At 44.1% G+C, this 18,812-nt stretch overlaps 1 protein-coding gene across 5 annotated transcripts in view; it reads right to left on the bottom strand.

Annotated features, from left to right (window-relative positions):
- The window catches only part of rnf31 (ring finger protein 31), a 56,213-nt gene extending 42,164 nt beyond the window's left edge, over window positions 1–14,049 (bottom strand). For 3 of the 5 annotated variants that reach the window (XR_014889420.1, XR_014889422.1, XR_014889423.1), the window contains exons 1-4: window positions 13,865–14,049; window positions 12,133–12,331; window positions 11,094–11,240; window positions 9,504–9,659 (exon numbers count right to left, since the gene is read on the bottom strand). Coding sequence is in view for 1 of the 5 variants with exons in the window: in XM_085253713.1 (XP_085109839.1) it covers window positions 9,504–9,659; window positions 11,094–11,240; window positions 12,133–12,330 (501 nt within the window). In the remaining 4 variants the exon portion in view is untranslated. The remainder of the gene's footprint in view (window positions 1–9,503; window positions 9,660–11,093; window positions 11,241–12,132; window positions 12,332–13,864) is intronic. The other 2 variants (XR_014889421.1, XM_085253713.1) reach the window with 2 other exon arrangements.
- Window positions 14,050–18,812: the final 4,763 nt, after the last annotated feature.

The raw sequence follows: 18,812 nt of genomic DNA, 5'->3' as shown, positions 1-18,812 counted from the left end.
AGTGTGTGTTTAGTGTTGATTGAACAATATGCTTTTTTTATTCCACTGTGGATTAAGCGGACAATTGTAGGCACCTGTGAGGTTGGGGCGTTCCCTGAGGTGGCCTATCAGCCGCCAAACTGACTTAAGGGAGATAGTGAGCGCAAAGACTGAAAGAGAGACACACGAAAAGTGAAGAGCTGGAAACAAAACGTGTGCAAGCCAGCATATGAACAGAAGGACCTCCGGCCTGACTGTGGGGCGCCACGAGACATTCGGCGATCGGCCAGCATAACCCGGCGATCCAGTCCCGACGGACAGAATAGCGACCGTGGGAGGCGACGCGTGAAATCCACAGTAGGGCAGGGGTACGCCTCTGCCTGCATCTGTGAGTATCGCTTTCCCACTGTTGGGCGCTAGGCGTAGCTTTGCCGGGGAAGGGTAACAGCGGCTGCGCCGACAACGTTGCTGGCCCGTGTCTGTTGTTTCAGGGCGGAGCTACGAGGGAGGCCGTGCGCGGAGGTGGAGAGTGGCTGGACTGCACGATTGCGCACAGTCAGGTGGAGATAGGAGCCTCCTCCCTGGTCTTCTGCTGGCGAGATTCCCCATCCCGGAAGAGGAGTTCCTCTCCTGTCTCTTTCAGCTCAGGAGAATTTGCCCGCGTGTTGCTGGACTGTGAGAATTAGGACCCTGGGGGGAGTTTTTAGCATAGGGAAAAACATTCATTTAGCTTTGTGTTTTTAGTGTTTAATCATTCCTGCCGGCAGGGTTTTTAGCAGGTTGCAAACACTATTTTTATTGTATACGGGGATTTTAGCTTGTATTCGGGGCTCTGACTGTGTTTTATCCTGAAAATAAATGGTGTGTTTGAAGCCAGCTAAGTTTCTGTGCTCTGAGCGCTGACCCACTCACTCCCCTTTCTGCTTGTATGTATACAGACGTGGTGGTGAAGATTTAGGTCCACCAGTTTAGCGGCTACATATAGAGAGCGGCAGCACTGATTGGTGAGTGACAGATCAATTGGGCACCAATTCCTCTGGCATCGTCTTACCAATCGTTAGATTACTATTCAAACGTGACAAGTGAAATCTCCTGCAGCAAGCTTAAACATGTCATAGAGGTTCATTTCGCAGAGAATCGCTGACTGTTATGTAAGTACGTGTGTAAAAGCAGATGAATTTATGAAGGTATTTTAGTTCTGCAGAGCCAAATGAGACAGGTCAGGGTGAAGACGGGACAGCAAAGAAAAGCTGATCACAAAACAGAAAACTTATGACAAATCAGACAATGAGGCAAAAAGAAAGCGCAGCTTTTTTTGTTTCATGGACAAAAGAATTTCTGTGGTTGGAATATGATGAGCTAAATAACATGATGTTCTGCCAGGTGTGTCATGAGTTTCCCTCCATTTCTGAGTCGACAAGCGCCTTTGTTACTGGGACCAGTCATTTTAAGAAAGACCCCATCAGAGCCCATGAGAAATGCAAGAAATGCATTATTGCTCAGTCTGCAGTATCTTTCCCAGAACAAAAAACAATTGCAAAAAACATACTAACAATAAACAATAAACACAGACTGATTCATGTTCTACAGTTCTTACAAGTTCATAGAAATTTCTGTTCAATTAGAACCAAGTATTTGAGTTGATGATTGTAATTTTTATACAGTTGTTGTAATTTGTGTTTTAACTTTTTTTTGATTGATGTTTTGTTTCCTTTACAATATTATACTTTAATGCAGCGGTCTCCAACCTTTTTTGCGCCACGGACCGGTTTATGCCCGACAATATTTTCATGGACCGGCCTTTAAGGTGTCGCGGATAAATACAACAAAATAAAACTAGTACCAGTACCGAAAAAAGAAGATTTATTCATAACAGACGTGAAAATACCCAGGAAAACCGAGTTAACGATAAAAACGATAACAAAATAACGCTGAAAACCGATAAAACCCTGAAAACTATACATTTCACACCTGAGCCTCAACTCTCGCGGCCCGGTACCAAACGACTCACGGACCGGTACCGGTCCGAGGCCCGGGGGTTGGGGACCGCTGCTTTAATGTATAACATTGTAAAGGAAACAAAACACCAATCAAAAAATTGCTCTTTTTTTAAAATTCGGGCTACTTAAATTTATTTTGGCTACCAAAAGCTGAAGAGTGCCTGCCCGAAAGGCTACCAGGGATTTTGAAATTTTGCGAGCCCTGCAGTGAGTGAAAAGTATGTGACCTGTTTCATGTGTCTGTATCCCAACAGTCAGAAGTCAACTTCACATTTAAGAGTTGAACATTTGAAAGAGCCAATCCCCTCGGCTCCAGACGTGGAATTCACAAAATTGGCCGAGTTTATTCTGCTGTAAGACACTTGCCTCCAAAATTTAATTTGGTTTTGAATAACATTCATTTGGGATCACTTTTTCAGAGGTGAGATCTCCACAAGTACGGTTTTTATGTTATACTGGAACCATTGATCAATGATATAAACACTGGACAGCTAAGGGCTAAGTCTTCCATTATCTGGGGAGCAGTTCTATGGTACAATCTCACAAATCACTGGAGATAATCTAGGGATACACAAACGTCTTGGCTTAAACGAGTCATTCAGGAGCCGTCATTTCTGTTGCCTTTGTTTAACTGAGAAGAGTGATTCTTAAACCGTATACAGTGAGGATGATCCTTCGTGGAAAAGATGTGTTTGAAATGCATTGCCAGTCTCTCCAGGAAAACCCAAGTTTTTATATGGTTTGAAAAAACATTCACACTTAAGTATTTCAATGTTTGTAATTCCGACTTATTTGATATAATGCATGATATTTTTGTGGGAGTAGCTCAGTACGAGATCAAAAAGCTCTTTGAATATGTCACGCATCACTTAACATCAGAACAAGACTTGCTTTCCAGGATTTAGGGTTTTGATGATGGAGTGATTTTGGAGAGTGCTGGCAGTGGCATTGGTTTGAGTTCTATTCAGTGTCTTGTGACATTATTATTCTTGCAGGACATGAAAACTGGAATTTGTTTTTGTTGTTGTTACCTCAAATAATGAACATAGTTTTTCCACTTTCTATCACAATGACAATATTTGACTGCATTAGAATTTGTTGACCACCACAAACTATTTATCCACATAGAAACTTGATACGTAAGCATGATTCTATGATCCATTATTGGCCCCCTTATTACACATGTGGAGTATGAGGTTTGAAAAAAATTGGGAAAAAGGGCTTAAAATACTTCACTTTACATGCAATTAATGCAGAATTTATAAATGTTTTATAAATGTAGAATTTATAAATGTTTTATAAATGTAGAATTTATAAATGTTTTATAAATGCAGAATTTATAAATGTTTTATAAATGTAGAATTTATAAATGTTTTATAAATGTAGAATTTATAAAGGTTTTCCTATTATAAACCCAGTACAGATTCATATACAACATTCAACTTTTCCCGATATTTAGGAACACTCACTGTTTCCTCAGGGAAAAAGCAAAGAGTTCACACTGACCAAAAACAAGAAAATGCAACAAGAGACTTTGTTACATATAAACTAGGGCTGCCACGATTAGTCGAATAGTCACGATGATTGTCGACGACTGATTTAATAGTCGACGCATCGTTTGAAGCTTTTGTAAGATCCTGAAAGACGCAGGAATAAGTAGCAGGAGTTAAGAGTGTAATAACGGACTGAAACAGAAGATGGCAGCACTGCATGTACAAGGATGCCAGCTGCCGTTAAACCCCGAAGAAGAAGAAGCTGTGTCCCAGAATTCATAGCGCAGCCCAGCTCAGTTTCCAACAATGGCGGCAGGTAGTTAGTTTTAATATTACTCTTATTATTCTTTCTGGGTCACAAAATAAACATTTAACATATTTTCAGGCGAGAATGTAGCTGTGTAAACCTCAAATATCTGCTCAGTTTATCAGGACACCGCATATTTTCAAAAGCGCTCCGACGTTTTCGGAGACGTCTGTTACCCACTAGCTCGATAGCTAGCCGGGGGCTAGGCTCACTAGAGCCGTGAGAACACGGACTCCCGGCAAATCGTTTTCAAACCCACTGCCGTCTTTCGCTACTCAGGTTAAACATGATATATACCGTATTTTCATGACTATAAGGCGCACATAAAAGTCTTAGATTTTCTTCAAAAAGTGCGGTGCGCCCTATAGTGCAGTGCACCCTGTGTGTTGTTGTTGTAAGGAGGACGTAGTAGAGAACACCATGAGAACGCTAAAGGGGGAAGTGTGGGCATTGATTGTATATAAAAGAACAGGTATGTGCGTTATGCAGAACCTCGTTGTTTTAACAACCCTGAAAATGGAAAATAGACACGCTTATGAAGCACTGTTTAAACTGAAGGCCATCAGCTACGCGGAGGAACATGGAAATCGAGCAGCCGCGAGAGAATTTAAGATTAATGAATCGATGGTTCACAAGTGGAGGAAGCTAGAAAACAAGCTCCGACAGGTCAAGAAAACGCAGCTGAGTTTCCGCCAGAGGTGGGACCAAGTCATTGTTTTGCAAGTCTCAAGTAAGTCTCAAGTCTTTATCCTCAAGTCTCAAGTCAAGTCTCAAGTAATGTCAGGCAAGTCAGAGTCGAGTCTCAAGTCACTGGTGTAAAAGTCCGAGTCAAGTCACAAGTCTGAAACTTTGAATTTCAAGTCCTTTCGAGTCTTTAAAAAAAAAAATGAAAAAATAATGTTGCAGTTATGCTAAATGTAAATATTAGACCATGTAATTTTAAAATCTGTGTTTTTCTCAACACATGACAAAATAGTGAACGTAGAAAATATACACAAATTGTGAAATTGCACCTCTTTAAAATGCAGCTCAATTAAACCTAGCTCCTAGAATAATTTTCACCGACAGTTCAAATAATCAGGCCCCATCTTATCTTAATGACCTTGTAGTACCATATCACCCTATTAGAGCACTTCGCTCTCGCTCTGCAGGCCTACTTGTTGTTCCTAGAGTATTTAAAAGTAGAATGGGAGGCAGAGCCTTCAGTTTTCAGGCCCCTCTTCTGTGGAACCAGCTTCCAGTTTGGATTCGGGAGACAGACACTATCTCTACTTTCAAGATTAGGCTTAAAACTTTCCTTTTTTCTAAAGCATATAGTTAGGGCTGGACCAGGTGACCCTGAATCCTCCCTTTGTTATGCTGCAATAGATGTAGGCTGCCGGGGGATTCCCATGATGCATTGAGTTTTTCCTTTCCAGTCACCTTTCTCACTCACTATGTATTAATAGACCTCTCTGCATTGAATCATATCTGTTATTAACCTCTGTCTCTCTTCCACAGCATGTCTTTATCCTGTCTTCCTTCTCTCACCCCAACCGGTCGCAGCAGATGGCCGCCCCTCCCTGAGCCTGGTTCTGCCGGAGGTTTCTTCCTGTTAAAAGGGAGTTTTTCCTTCCCACTGTCGCCAAAGTGCTTGCTCATAGGGGGTCATATGATTGTTGGGTTTTTCTCTGTATCTATGAAGCGCCTTGAGGCGACTTTTGTTGTGATTTGGCGCTATATAAATAAAATTGAATTGAATTGAATTGAATTCTGAGATAAGCTGCATGTTATTCTTGGATGCGGTTGTAGGACCGGCTTTAAAATCGCATGACAAAAATATCATACACATTAAAAAAAACTGCATCACCAACGTAGCCTGGACAACATTTGCTAGTTAGATGAAGTCAGCTATCTCATCTTAGCATATTTATATGCATATTTATAATTACACGGTTCTTGGAGTGAGTGCATACACTCATGAAGTTTAGTAACTTCAGGTCACTGCAACAAGCCCAGGTACAGTTTACCGACGGATGGGTGCAGGACCTTGAAATGCACCGTGTAGAACGAAAGACCATCGTACGTATCATAAGTTTACCAGTCTCACAAATCGTCGTCATAAATACACATTCGTTAACCGTTTATTAATAGGACCTTTGACCTCAACGGTAATTAATTAGTAGTGGAAATAATTTCTGGTAGCATCACAGAAATGTAGCAGTGACAATAATATTGTATGCTGTAATCGTACTGGGCAATTAGTGATACAAAAACCCTGTTTTATCCTGTGAATAAAAGTATATGTTTTTGTCAATGTACCATAATAACAGAAGCGAAACGCAATATTGTGTCAGGACAATTCACTATTTATGCACAATAAATAAAGGAGCATAGCGCGACAATTTCTGTTCAGCGCCAGACTTGCTTGTAACCTATATCACTAATTATGTTATGAAAATGACGTATTAACTACAACAGCAGACTGACCTTTGTGTAAATGCTTGGAGCAGAGTAACCTGTGAGCTGGAGTGTTCTGGGACGTTATATTTGATCTTTGAATGGCTGCAATCTAGGCCATCCGTCGCGTCTTTGTTACTTCGGAAACATGGCTCGAACAATTTCTCTTCAACGACGTAATCCGATAACAACCGATCTCTTTACCCGTCGGCTTCCCGTGGCTGTCATGCGACCGGCTATTGCAGTTAATAATACAACGGCTTGTTGACATTTTTGTGTTTCTTTTTATCGCTGTATAACTGATTTTAATTGAAAGCCTGCGTGCGCTAGTACCGCTTGCCACGAGTTCCCAGAATCCTTTGCGGTTCTACCCGTGAATGACGTCACATTTTCAATCTCCATATAATATGCATGTTAAATTTTATATTTGGGGTAAAATATCAGGTCTCGCTGTCGTTACCCACGTGAGCATTGAAGTCTCCCAGCAGGACAACAGAGTCTCCAGGTGGAGCACCTTCCAGCACCCCCCCCAGGGACTCTAAGAAGGCTGGGTACTCCGAACTGCCACTCGGCGCATAAGCGCAGATGACAGTCAGGACCCGTTCCCCGACCCTAAGGCGCAGGGAACAAACCCTCTCGTCCACCGGGAAAAACCCCAACGTACCGGCAGCAAGCCGAGGGGATATAAGAATACCCACCCCAGCCCGCCGCCTCTCACCAGGGGCAACTCCAGACTGAGACAGAGTCCAGCCCCTCTCCAGGGGACTGGTTCCAGAGCCCAGACAATGCGTAGAGGTGAGCCCAACTATATCTAGCCGGTACCTCTCAACCTCACGCACCAACTCAGGCTCCTTCCCCACCAGAGAGGTGACATTCCATGTCCCTATTGCCAGTCTTGGCAGCCGGGGGTCGGTCCGCCAGGGCCTCCGCTCCTGGCCGCCACCCGGCTCACAATGCACCCGACCCCTATGGCGCCTCCTGCGGGTGGTGGGCCTGCGGGAGGATGGGCCCATGTCTCCTCTTCGGGCTGTGCCCGGCCGGGCCCCATGGACTAAGGCCCGGCCACCAGACGCTCGCCCTCGGGCACCCTCCCCGGGCCTGGCTCCAGGGCGGGGCCCCGGTAACCCTATCCCGGGCAGGGTAAACTGTTCCCTCGATATTCTTTTCATGGGGGTCTTCTGAATCGCTCTTTGTCTGGTCCCTCACCCAGGACCAGTTTGCCATGGGAGACCCTACCAGGGGGCAAAAGCCCCCAGACAACATAGCCCCTGGGATCCCTGGGACACACAAACCCCTCCACCACGATAAGGTAGCGATTCAAGGAGGATTCTCAGCCGGAAAAGGGTGGAGTGCCCACTCCGGGTCGGGGATGAGTTCCTGCCCCAAGTGGAGGAGTTCAAGTATCTCGGGGTCTTGTTCGCGAGTGATGGGAGAAGGGAGCTGGAGATCGACAGACGGATTGGGGCTGCGGCTGCAGTAATGCGGACGCTGCACCGGTCAGTCGTGGTGAAGAGGGAGCTGAGTGTAAAAGCGAAGCTCTCAATTTACCGGTCGATCTACGTCCCTACCCTCACCTATGGCCACGAGCTGTGGGTAGTGACCGAAAGAACGAGATCGCGGATACAAGCGGCGGAAATGAGCTTCCTCCGAAGGGTGGCTGGCCTCTCCCTTAGAGATAGGGTGAGAAGTTCGGCCATCCGGGAGGGGCTTAGAGTAGAGCAGCTGCTGCTCCACATCGAAAGGAGCCAGCTGAGGTGGTTCGGGCATCTGGCAAGGATGCCCCCTGGGCGCCTCCTGGGCGAGGTGTTCCAGGCATGTCCCACCGGGAGGAGGCCCCGGGGCAGACCCAGGACACGCTGGAGAGATTATATCTCTCGGCTGGCCTGGGAACGCCTTGGTATTCCCCCGGACAAGCTGGAGGAGGTGGCTGGGGAGAGGGAGGTCTGGACCTCTTTGCTTAGGCTGCTACCCCCGCGACCCGACCTCGGATAAGCGGATGAAGATGGATGGATGGATGGATGGGTAAAATATCAAGTCTTTTCAAGTAAACCGGTTCAAGTCCAATTCAAGTCCCAAGTCATTGGTGTAAAAGTCCAAGTCAAGTCACAAGTCTTAGAACATTTTTTCAAGTCAAGTCTAAAGTCATAAAATTAATGACTCGAGTCTGACTCGAGTCCAAGTCATGTGACTCGAGTCCACACCTCTGGTTTCCGCGGACATAAGGCGAGGTGGCCCGAGTTGGAGGAAAGACTCGAGCGGTGGATCATCGAGCAAAGAGCGAGCGGGAGAAGCGTTTCGACGGTCACCATTCGGCTAAAAGCAGTTTCACTAGCTGAAGAGATGAACATTGAACATTTCCAAGGAGGTCCGTCTTGGTGCTTTCGTTTTATGAAACGGTGCCATTTTTCCATCCGGACCAGGACTACGGTAGCGCAGCAACTTCCAGCGGATTATAAGGAAAAGCTGGCCATCTTCCGCTCCTACTGCAGCAAACACATCGCCGCCAAACACATCCAGCCCAGCCACATCACAAACATGGACGAGGTGCCGCTCACTTTCGACGGTGAGTCACACTGTGGAGAAGCAGGGGACCAGCACGGTAGCGATACGCACAATGGTCTTCTTTTACTGTTGTGCTTGGCTGCCATGCTAATGGACAGAAACTGCCGCCTATGGTGATTTTTAAGAGAAAGACTTTGCCTAAAGAGAAGTTTCCAGCAGGAATCATCATTAAGGCAAATGAAAAGGGCTGGATGGATGAGGAAATGATGAAAGAGCGGCTGAGGGAGGTGTATGTAAGGAGACCAGGTGGTCTTTTCCACACATCACCATCGCTGTTGATCAATGACTCTATGCATCTCACAGCCGATGTGAAAAAACAAGTGAAGCAAATGAACTGTGAGCTTGCTGTTATTCAGGAGGCCTGACCAAGGAACTCCAACCGCTGGACATCGGTGTGAACCGGCCGTTCAAAGTAAGGCTGCCAGCGGCGTGGGAGTGATGGATGACCGATGGAGACCACCGTTTCACTAAGAGTGGAAGGCAGCGCCGGGCGAGTTACGCCACAATTTGCGAATGGATTGTCGATGCTTGGGCTAACATGTCTGCTGGCACTGGAGCAGCCAGTAATCGAAACGCTAACCTTCCAATTACTGGATGACCTGATCTACATTGAACTGACAGATCTGGTCAAAGCCAACCTTTTAAAACTCTCTTTGGTTCTGCAGCAAACTCACGTCGGCACAGGGACAACTAGTAATACGCATACAGAAAGTTTACACAAACCTTGATAAGCATTTCTAGTTCCATTCTCAGGCTCATCACTTCCAGAGTTACCGCAGCAACTCTGCCCACATCAGGATCTGTAACATCATCAGGGAAACTGAGTCCATCTGGCTGCTGATTAGAGTAACCATAGAGACAGAGTACAGCGCGTCCTCCCTGGGAATATAACAGACAGGGTAGAAGGTAATGAAATGTTAGTGGTTAGTACCAGCAGCGGTAACTGGAACATTTCTGTCACTTCCTACTAGTCTGCATCAGTAGGACCGGGCATTTTCACACAGAGCTATGATCACATCAATCATAAACATTAAAACAAGAGAAAGAGGAGTCCACAACTAATTAGTCTCAACCGGGCAAACATCACACAATTATAATAGAAACATAAATTATTTTGAACACTAAGACACACACAGCTGAACAGCGTGCTGAGTGATTACAGCTAGCATAGCAGTCTGTTGGCACGGGAACTGTCACTACATTGAAGAAGAGTAAGGACAGATGGAGGGTGAAGGAAAGAGATGCTGCCATTAATCTGTGATTGGGGAAGGAACTGCGCCTGCTGACGAGGTTTTGTACCTTAAAAAAATGCTTGTTTTGCCATCATCTTTGGTGGTGGTGGACTTTCAGTGTGGGTGGGTCCACCCACCTCCTCCACACACACCAACAAGAAACTAGGAGAGGTAAAGGCTGGCTTTTGATGTCTTAGCAGGAAAAATGTGCACCTGCAGCCCTCAGAAGCTCATTACTCTCATCTCCTTGGTCATTGTTGAAATTGCTTCCTTGTGTTTGTGTTTATTTGCTGATCTGTGGAGATTTTCTCTTAACTCTTCGTTCTCCTTTTGGAGTAACTCATATGTCTCATACTCGCTTATTTGACCCTCCGAGAGTGTGTGCTCTACTTTGTCAAGTTTCTTGTTGCATCCATTCAAGTTTCCTGTCATCGAGTGAAGCTAAAGCTTTGTCGGTCACATAATAATCAACATTTTATGTTGTTTTGCCTCTTTGCCACTTTCCCACTTCATTGTTTGCATCTAATTCTCACATGCTCCCTGGACTGCTCCACCGATCTGTCAGCTTTTCACCACAGCCAATTTTCACTCCTCTTTTCAGTAAAACTTGACCTCTGACCTTTCAACCTGGCAACTGAGGCCATTGTAATTCAACCTTGTTGTTGATGGTATTGATTTGAAACTAATTCACAAACTCGGGAAACCACACCGTTCGCCACCCCGTCAGCCTTTTACATGTGAGGGGTAAAAATGTCTGTATCTGTCTCACACAGCAGCCTGACAGCCAATGAGCTCTTTGTATTCTTTCCCTTCATTCCTTTCCTTTTTTTTTTTCCCTGTCCCGTTTGCTTTCTTAGCCGTCAGAATTAATGTCTGAAAGCCAACAAAGATACCCAACGGATTTACTTTGCAAAGTGGATCAGCACAGCCTTGCCGTTTGGGTCCATTCGACCAGCCTTTGTTTTTATTATTTATTTTATTTTCAGTTATTACAGACGGGATAGGAAAGGGAGAAAGAAAGATGAAGGAACAGAAAAACAGAGGGGAAGAGGGACAGTGAGTGATAATACTTTATCATTACCTGGATAGCATCAACTGTGGCCCTGAACACTGGGTTGTTGTGTTTTACAGTCCTCCAGTACTTTGGCCTGTTGGGATTTGTCAGATTACAGCCATACTTTTCGAGGATGTTAAGCGCTGTAGATAAGCGCTGAAGAGATCCAAGAGTCTGCAAAGGAAGCAGACACATTTTAGCATCAATTTTAATCTGAAACGTGGCCTGTATTTGTACAGCGCTTTACTCGTCCCCAAAGTGCTTTACACATCCAGTCATAGAAGAATACAGTTAAGCTGAACCCACACTGTTTCGGTTGTAGTGGTGTGACATACTACAACACTGAACACATTCAAACATCTATCTTCCTGTCGACCCTTACATCACATTTGTAACTGCCTGTGTGTGGGGGGCGGTGTACCCGCCGCAGTCACATTTATACTCACGTAGGAAGCCGTTGCAGTACTCAGCGTCACCACTACTGAGCGTCGTCACTCGGACAGTTTTGCTACATAAGTGCTATAGGAGTAGTAGAAGTCAAAACCAGAAGCCTTTGTCGAGTGTTCAGAGTGTTCAGGTCATAAACTCAGCTGTCTGTATGTCTCTCAGCTCCTGAGCTGGAGCATCATTAAACCAACAGGATCACACAATCATAGACAATCTCAGGACACCTTTGACACGTTCATTTTTGGGACTCTGGCCTTGTGAAGAAGTAAACCTGATGATTTAGTATAAACCTCTTTGAAAGCAATCATTTGAAGTGCATGCCTTTATCAGGCTCTCACAGCATGTCGGGGGAACTCTGGCCCCCTCAACCTTCGCTGAGGTTTTCAAAACTTTTATTAAGCTCCCACCACAGCATATCAATCAGGCTGAGGCCTGGGCCATCTTGATTACATTCTTTTTCATTCATTGTGTTGTCTACCTGCTATTCTTTGAATCAAGTCACGATCCAAACAACAGAGTGTGAGATGTAGCCAAATCCTGAAAATCTTGGTCTCAGTCTGGATTGAGGTTAGACATATTTCCAGATGGGACTAATAAACATGCAGTTGATCTTTCTCACCTCCTTCCTGTTTCTGCCAAAGCTGTTCTCTATGACCATCGTTTCTGCAGCAATGTGGTGGTATTTAGAGCAGGGTGGTAAGGGCAGATTAGCCATGGCCACTACCCCAGCCCGCAGATCCACCACTCTGCCCCCAGAATACAGACACACTTCAGCCTGACTCCGCACATCCTGCAGCTGCTCAGAGAGGGACGCCATTCTGCACACACACACGGTTGATGCATGCCGTTTAGTTAAAACAACAACAAATAAATCTGACGACATGCATGCACAGTATCTCAGATCAGTGTATTCAACATGAAATATGAATTCCTTTGGTCTCATATTACTGCACAAATTGGCACTTTTGTTTCGTTTAAAGTGAACTTTTTTTGGAGTGCTCTTCTCTGGAAGTTGGCACAAATGACTGTAACTGAAATGCTGTTGTGCTGCCATGCCCACATCAGATTACGTAATTTTCTCGAGTGTTCCTAAAAAGTCCTTTTTCGATTTAGTCGTTTAGATAATGCAGTAAAAACTCTTTATTCCAAGTAAGTTACATTTGTCATTGAAATGTCAATTCAAACATTCTGCTGTGCTGTTGCTGTTCCTACCATCTCTGACTTCTTTATATTTGACTTCTAAAGAGACAGACTTGCTCAGCAACAGTTCTTCAGGCCTTTTTCAGAGTTTGACTTTGACATTGGCCTTTTTCAGTCATGGCAGTCCAACCTTGTACCTGACCATTTTCACTTTTGTATTATTTAAAGCCTCTGAACTGGAAGAGTGGCTGTCAAGACACCATTCTTGAGAAAGAGAATTAATTTTTACACAAAAACTGGAATGATGAATCCAAATGTCAAATGTTTGGTTCACATCTCGAGTATACAAATACACCAGTGAGTGCCTAAGAGCCAAGTGTAAAACACGGTGGAGGCTTCATCATGGTTTGGTGCTGCATTTTAGCCAGTTGTGCTGGAGATCTGGTCTAAATGTGTGATGGAATGATGAATGCAGGAAACGTACTGTCCACTTTTAATCTGCCCTCTTGAAAGGTTCTTACTGGGAACAGCTTTCATAGCATGCATGGACTGAAAAACCCCACACAGTGGAAACGATGTGGGATCATCTCGACAGAGAACAGAACAAAAGGCAGACACATCTGTTAATATGGTTTAAGAAGCCTAGAAACTTCTATGAGCCGCTAATATGGTTCAAACTGTACAAACTCACTTTTTGCTTTATATGCTGCATTATGTGTTGGCACATGTTTCAGTAAATCACTGTATCCACATTTTCCCAATTAAATATAAAGAAATTGGGAGTTTTACACAGTCCTGATGATAAAAGTATATTTCACATGATGTTATCAGACTCCAGGTGCTAACACGTATTTGACCACAACACAGACCGGTGACTGTCTGCAGGTGTTCACTGCATCCCTGAGCTCCGGCTCCATCCGTGAGATGAGCTGGAACAAGTCGCTGAACATGCAAAGCTGCTAAATCTGTTTTCACGTGCAGTACAATTGAGTGCACTTTGCTCGAAGAGCTTGTTCTCTGATTGCAGACCTCCTGGTTACAAAACAAAGACGCAGAAGGACGATGCGCTATTTCCAGTAGTCAGTGCAAAGCAGCAGGTGCGCCTATGATCAGCTCATAGCGGCACAATGTCCTGTAAACGATTCATTATTAATGATTAAAGCAGCAAAGCTGTTATTAGCGAGGATCGGCACGGTGAGCCCGCCTCCTACCTGTGCTGCTGTCCGGCTGCACTGCGGTGGAATCACTGTTACGGCACAAATGTCTGTTTGTACCGCCGAAGGAAGCCCCGCAGAAACGGCAAAACACTCCCGCAACAGCGCGGTGTGCAACTGCTGTACTGGAGACACAGCGGCAGGGCCTCCCTCTCTCCCCCTCCCTCATCGGGCAAAACGTGGAAGCGGCGCAGATTACGTCACCAGTGGACCCTCTGCGGCGCAAACGCAGCAGCGCCAGCTGCTTTCACATTCACGTTAAGGATGCTGCACCTGATGTCTCCAGGTTATTGCATTATTGCACAAGGAAATGTTAAGTGACCATCCTGTCAGGCACAGTCAAATGTGTTTGTTGCAGCAGGCTGTAAACATGCACAGTGTTTTCATGAAGGCCAAAAATGTAGCATTAAATATTCAGTCCTGTTGATGGGAATCGGAGACGATGGATGGTCAGTGTTCCGTTTATTTACTTTTTTCTCTGAGTAGTTGGTCTTTCTCTTTCACACTGGCCACTTCCTAAAGAGCAGAAGGAAGGTGCATCTAGAGATGCCAACCGTCCCTTAAAATACGGAATCGTCCCGTATTTAGAAACAAAAGTACACGTCCCGTATTGAGCTAATAAGGGACGCACTTTGTCCCGTAATACAGTGAGAATCAAAAGTAGTCTATAAATGTTTATGGAATTAACGCTTTGTTTGAAAACATAATTCCCAGCCCCTCTCCTGCTTTGTGACCAATGAGCTGACAGCACACTTATGACAATTCGAGTATGACAATTCAGATTACCGCTCATCTCATTGGTCGAGGAAAGGTCGCTTACAGAGAAAATACCGGAAGACAACAGTTGACCACAACAAGAAGCATGGCCAACAGGGAAACAAACGCCGACACTGCGGTGCAAGTCTCGGACGACAGTACACCTAAAGCTGGGCAAACACTGTGCGATTTTTTCAGTCACGTTATTCAGCTCCTGCTCAAACTGCACGATTGACTCGCAGGGGTTAGAAGTTGGTAGGTCACGATGCAGGTCTCACACTATACGGCCCGATGCTCTGATGCGACCTGAGTGCTCACACTGTGCCTCCATAACATGAAGGTTATAACAGATAATCTGTCACTCTCTCTCTCTCTGTCTCTCACTCACACAGACACACCACCACCATCAACTTTGCTAAATTGCTAATGAAAAACATGATCAGGCAGCTGTGATTGAGCAGCATGTAAATCCAACTATTTTCACGGTTGTTGTGGTCGTGATCATTTTGTGATGCCACATCGAAAAGGCTCGGATGAGCTTTCCAAAGTTCTACAAGTTGTGCCTCCATCACTTGTGTCCAGATCACACGCTGCACAGCCGTGCTGCGCCGTCTTTTTCACCGACGTTTGCGCGTGCGCAGTGTGAGCGCCTGTGACACCCTCACGAGCGATTGATGATCGGGAGCTGCTCGAGGTGTTAATCGCTTCTCGTTACCCCACGTATACTACACGATGCACGATGAAGGTTAAAATCTGGCCGATCACCAAATCGGTCGCACGACTCAAAAATCGGCTCAAAATGGGCCAAAAATGGCACAGTGTAAGCCCAGCATAAGCCCAGCATTAGAGCAGCAATGTTTGTTGCTCAGAGAAAGAAAAAAAGGAGGAATGGGAAAAGGGAAACACCTGGCTGGAAAAGTGCACGATAACACCTTTAAAGTGCACTGCACTGTGTGCCGGCGCACTTTTTCCATAGGCATGCTTCTAGTGGTGGCACAAGAAGAACATGAGGGGCGTGAAAGCTCGGGGAACCCTTAACCAATTTCTTGTCCGCCAGGCCACGGCAGAAGCAGATATGGTATGTAAACACTGGTTTGTTGTTTAAACCCTCTGGTTAAGGTTAATATGGGCATGTGCAATGAATATCAGCGCTATGTGGCCAGAAGTGTGATAATATAATTTATTTTGTGTAATAAACAACTGCAAGGATAGATGATTACAACAAATAGATGAATAATACATAAAAGTAATACATAGATGAATAATGATGATGAGTTATGATGCGTAATCATGGGAACAAGCGGGTTTACAAACAGGAGCAGCTGATTAGCTTTAGAAAAGCTGAAATAATACCTCAACTGAAGCCAATTGTACTAAATGCACTAAATGTGCACTGTTACAAGAATGATTTTGTTCTATTGTTTTCTATTAATTTATATAAGTTTAAGTTAAGCAGGACAGAGTTCTTTTAAAGAAAGATTTACTTATATTCTCAAAAGTTAAGCATGACAGGCTTCTGTTTAAGAAAGAGACCTGTTTTATTGTGTTAATGTTGTCATTGTGAGCTAAAAATAAATGGCTAAATGATCATTTGTTTCCCATACGGTCATATCACAAAGAATATGCATCTGCTTAAATCAAATTCAAGTCAAATGGTTAAAAAATAATTTCACACACAAAAAAAAAGAGCTACCACACTGGGAAGGGTGAAGACAACTGGGTTGCCCGGCCCTGGCCACGAGGTGTCCCTTATTTATTTTTCAGGGAGTTGGCAACCCTACTTCAACTCCTCCCAGTTGGATGCACGTGGAGTACTTCCTCAGGGAGGTATCAGGTGGCATTTAGGTGCTCCAACACCTCAGCTGGCTCTTTTCAACAGGAAAATGCAGTGGATCTATTTTAAACTTTCCGTTTTTCCCAAATGACAGCACCATCATTCCAGTGCCCTGTCTCCAACAGCTCCTTCTGTTTGCTCTGATGCTGCATGGGCCTCAAACAGAGAGCTTCAGGCTCCTTCTTGTTTTTTGTCCAACATGGAAAAAGAGTCATGATGCATTTTTCAGGCCTCTTGGTAAAGTGTCCCACATATTCACTATCTAAGTATCAAAAGTCTGTTAAAGCTGCCAAATCTGCCTTTTTGTCTGGCATTATTATGACTAATAGCCACAACCCCCGAGCACTTTTTAATACTTTTAACTCTGTGGTAAACCCTTGCACTACCACTTATAGGGATGCCTCCCCTGCTCTTTGTGATAAATTCTTAAAGTATTACTCTGAACAAATCTCAGCTCTAAGGGCTTCTCATCCATCTCATCCATCATCAGTTTTAGACCCAGTTCCAGCTTCTGAATGCTTGACTGTCCTTCAACAGTTTGAGCCAGTGTCTTATTCTGCTTTAAAACATATAATTGATCATCTCAAAATCTCTGGTTCCCCGCATGATATTCTTCCTTCTCGTTTCTTTAAGGAAGCTTTACATATTATTGGTCCTTGTATCTTATCTCTGCTGAATGCATCATTGTCATCAGGTTGTGTACCGTCTGTCTTTAAGCATGCTGTTGTGCAACCTATTATGAAAAAGAAAAATCTTGACCTAATTGGTCTCACTAACTACAGGTCGATCTCCAAACTCCCTTTTATTTCCAAAATATTGGAAAAGGTAGTTCTAAAACAACTTCAGGCCTTTTTAGATGCAAATGGTATTAATGACAAGTTTCAGTCTGGTTTGAAACCTCGCCCCAGCACAGAGACAGCCTTACTTAGAGTTTTTAATGATCTTCTTTTAACTGTAGATTCTGGATATTCTGTGGTCGTAGTTTTACTTGACTTGACTGCTGCTTTTGACACGGTTAACCACAACATTCTTCTATCAAGAGTGGAACATGTTGTTGGTCTCAAAGGTTTTATCTTGGTTTAAATCCTACCTCTCAGAGAGGTCGTTCTCTGTTGCTATGGGGCAACACTCCTCGGCTTCTGCCCCTATGTATTGTGGTGTGCCTCAAGGGTCCGTGCTCGGTCCTGCTCTCTTCTCTTTGTACATGTTGCCCTTGGGATTAATTTTTAGTAAATACAACATCTCCTTTCACTGTTATGCCGATGATATCCAGATTTATTCACCTTTGAAATCCGATGTGACTGCTTCTTTGCAACCTCTGTTCAACTGTTTGCATGAAGTTAAAATTTGGTTATCACATAATTTTCTTACATTGAACGAGAATAAGACTGAAATCATAGTCTTTGGTAGTCACACTCCGCTAGACCAGTTAGCTGATGCCCTAGGCCCTCTCGCTAGCCATCTTTCGTCCACTGTAAGAAACCTCGGAGTGTTCCTGGATGGCTCTTTTAAACTCGAGAAACAGGTCTCCACTGTGGTAAAAAACAGCTTTTACCAGTTGCGTCAGATTTCCAAAGCAAAGCCGTTCCTTCCTTTAAAGGACCTTGAAAAGCTTATCCACGCATTTATTACATCCAGATTGGACTACTGTAACGGCCTCTACTCGGGCCTCCAACACTCCTCTCTTTGCCGGCTCCAGTTAATTCAAAATGCAGCTGCGCGTCTTTTAACAGGTACGAGAATTCATGAACACATAACTCCAATTTTAGCCAAATTACATTGGCTCCCTGTTAAATATCGTATAGATTTTAAAATTCTTTTGTTCACTTTTAATATTTTGAATAATTTAGCGCCCAGTTATCTTTCTGATTTACTCCACTCATACAATCCCAACAGAGCACTTAGATCGTCCAACCATAGGCTCCTAGCACAACCTAGGACTCGAATGAAGTCGAGAGGCGACCGGGCCTTTGCATCCGTGGCACCCAGACTCTGGAATAACCTCCCCGTTCATATTCGCACTGCCGAGTCTATCCAGTCTTTTTTACTTTGGCTTTTGATTCTGTCTAGTTGGCTGTTTTAGCTTGTTGCGTTGTTACCTATTGTTTGTTGTCCTCTTTTATTGTTTGTTTAACTGTCTCATGTTTTTATTGACTGTGAAGCACTATGGTCAACACTGTTGTTTTAATATGTGCTATATAAATAAATTTTGATTTGATATTATTCCACGCTTTTTTGTCTTAATTATGATCATTATCTCATATAATTATTGAAACATTCATTTTAGTTTAGTAGTATTTAATAAATTATAAATACCATCAATTTTACATGTAATGAAAGTACAGGATATATGAA

The sequence above is a fragment of the Mchenga conophoros genome, linkage group LG18 (assembly GCF_057382185.1).
Source record: "Mchenga conophoros isolate Kocher_MC1m ecotype Shallow Benthic linkage group LG18, M_conophoros_male_GT1.1, whole genome shotgun sequence".
In the NCBI taxonomy this organism is placed as follows: domain Eukaryota; kingdom Metazoa; phylum Chordata; class Actinopteri; order Cichliformes; family Cichlidae; genus Mchenga; species Mchenga conophoros.
This window is presented reverse-complemented; position numbering and strand designations above follow the sequence as displayed.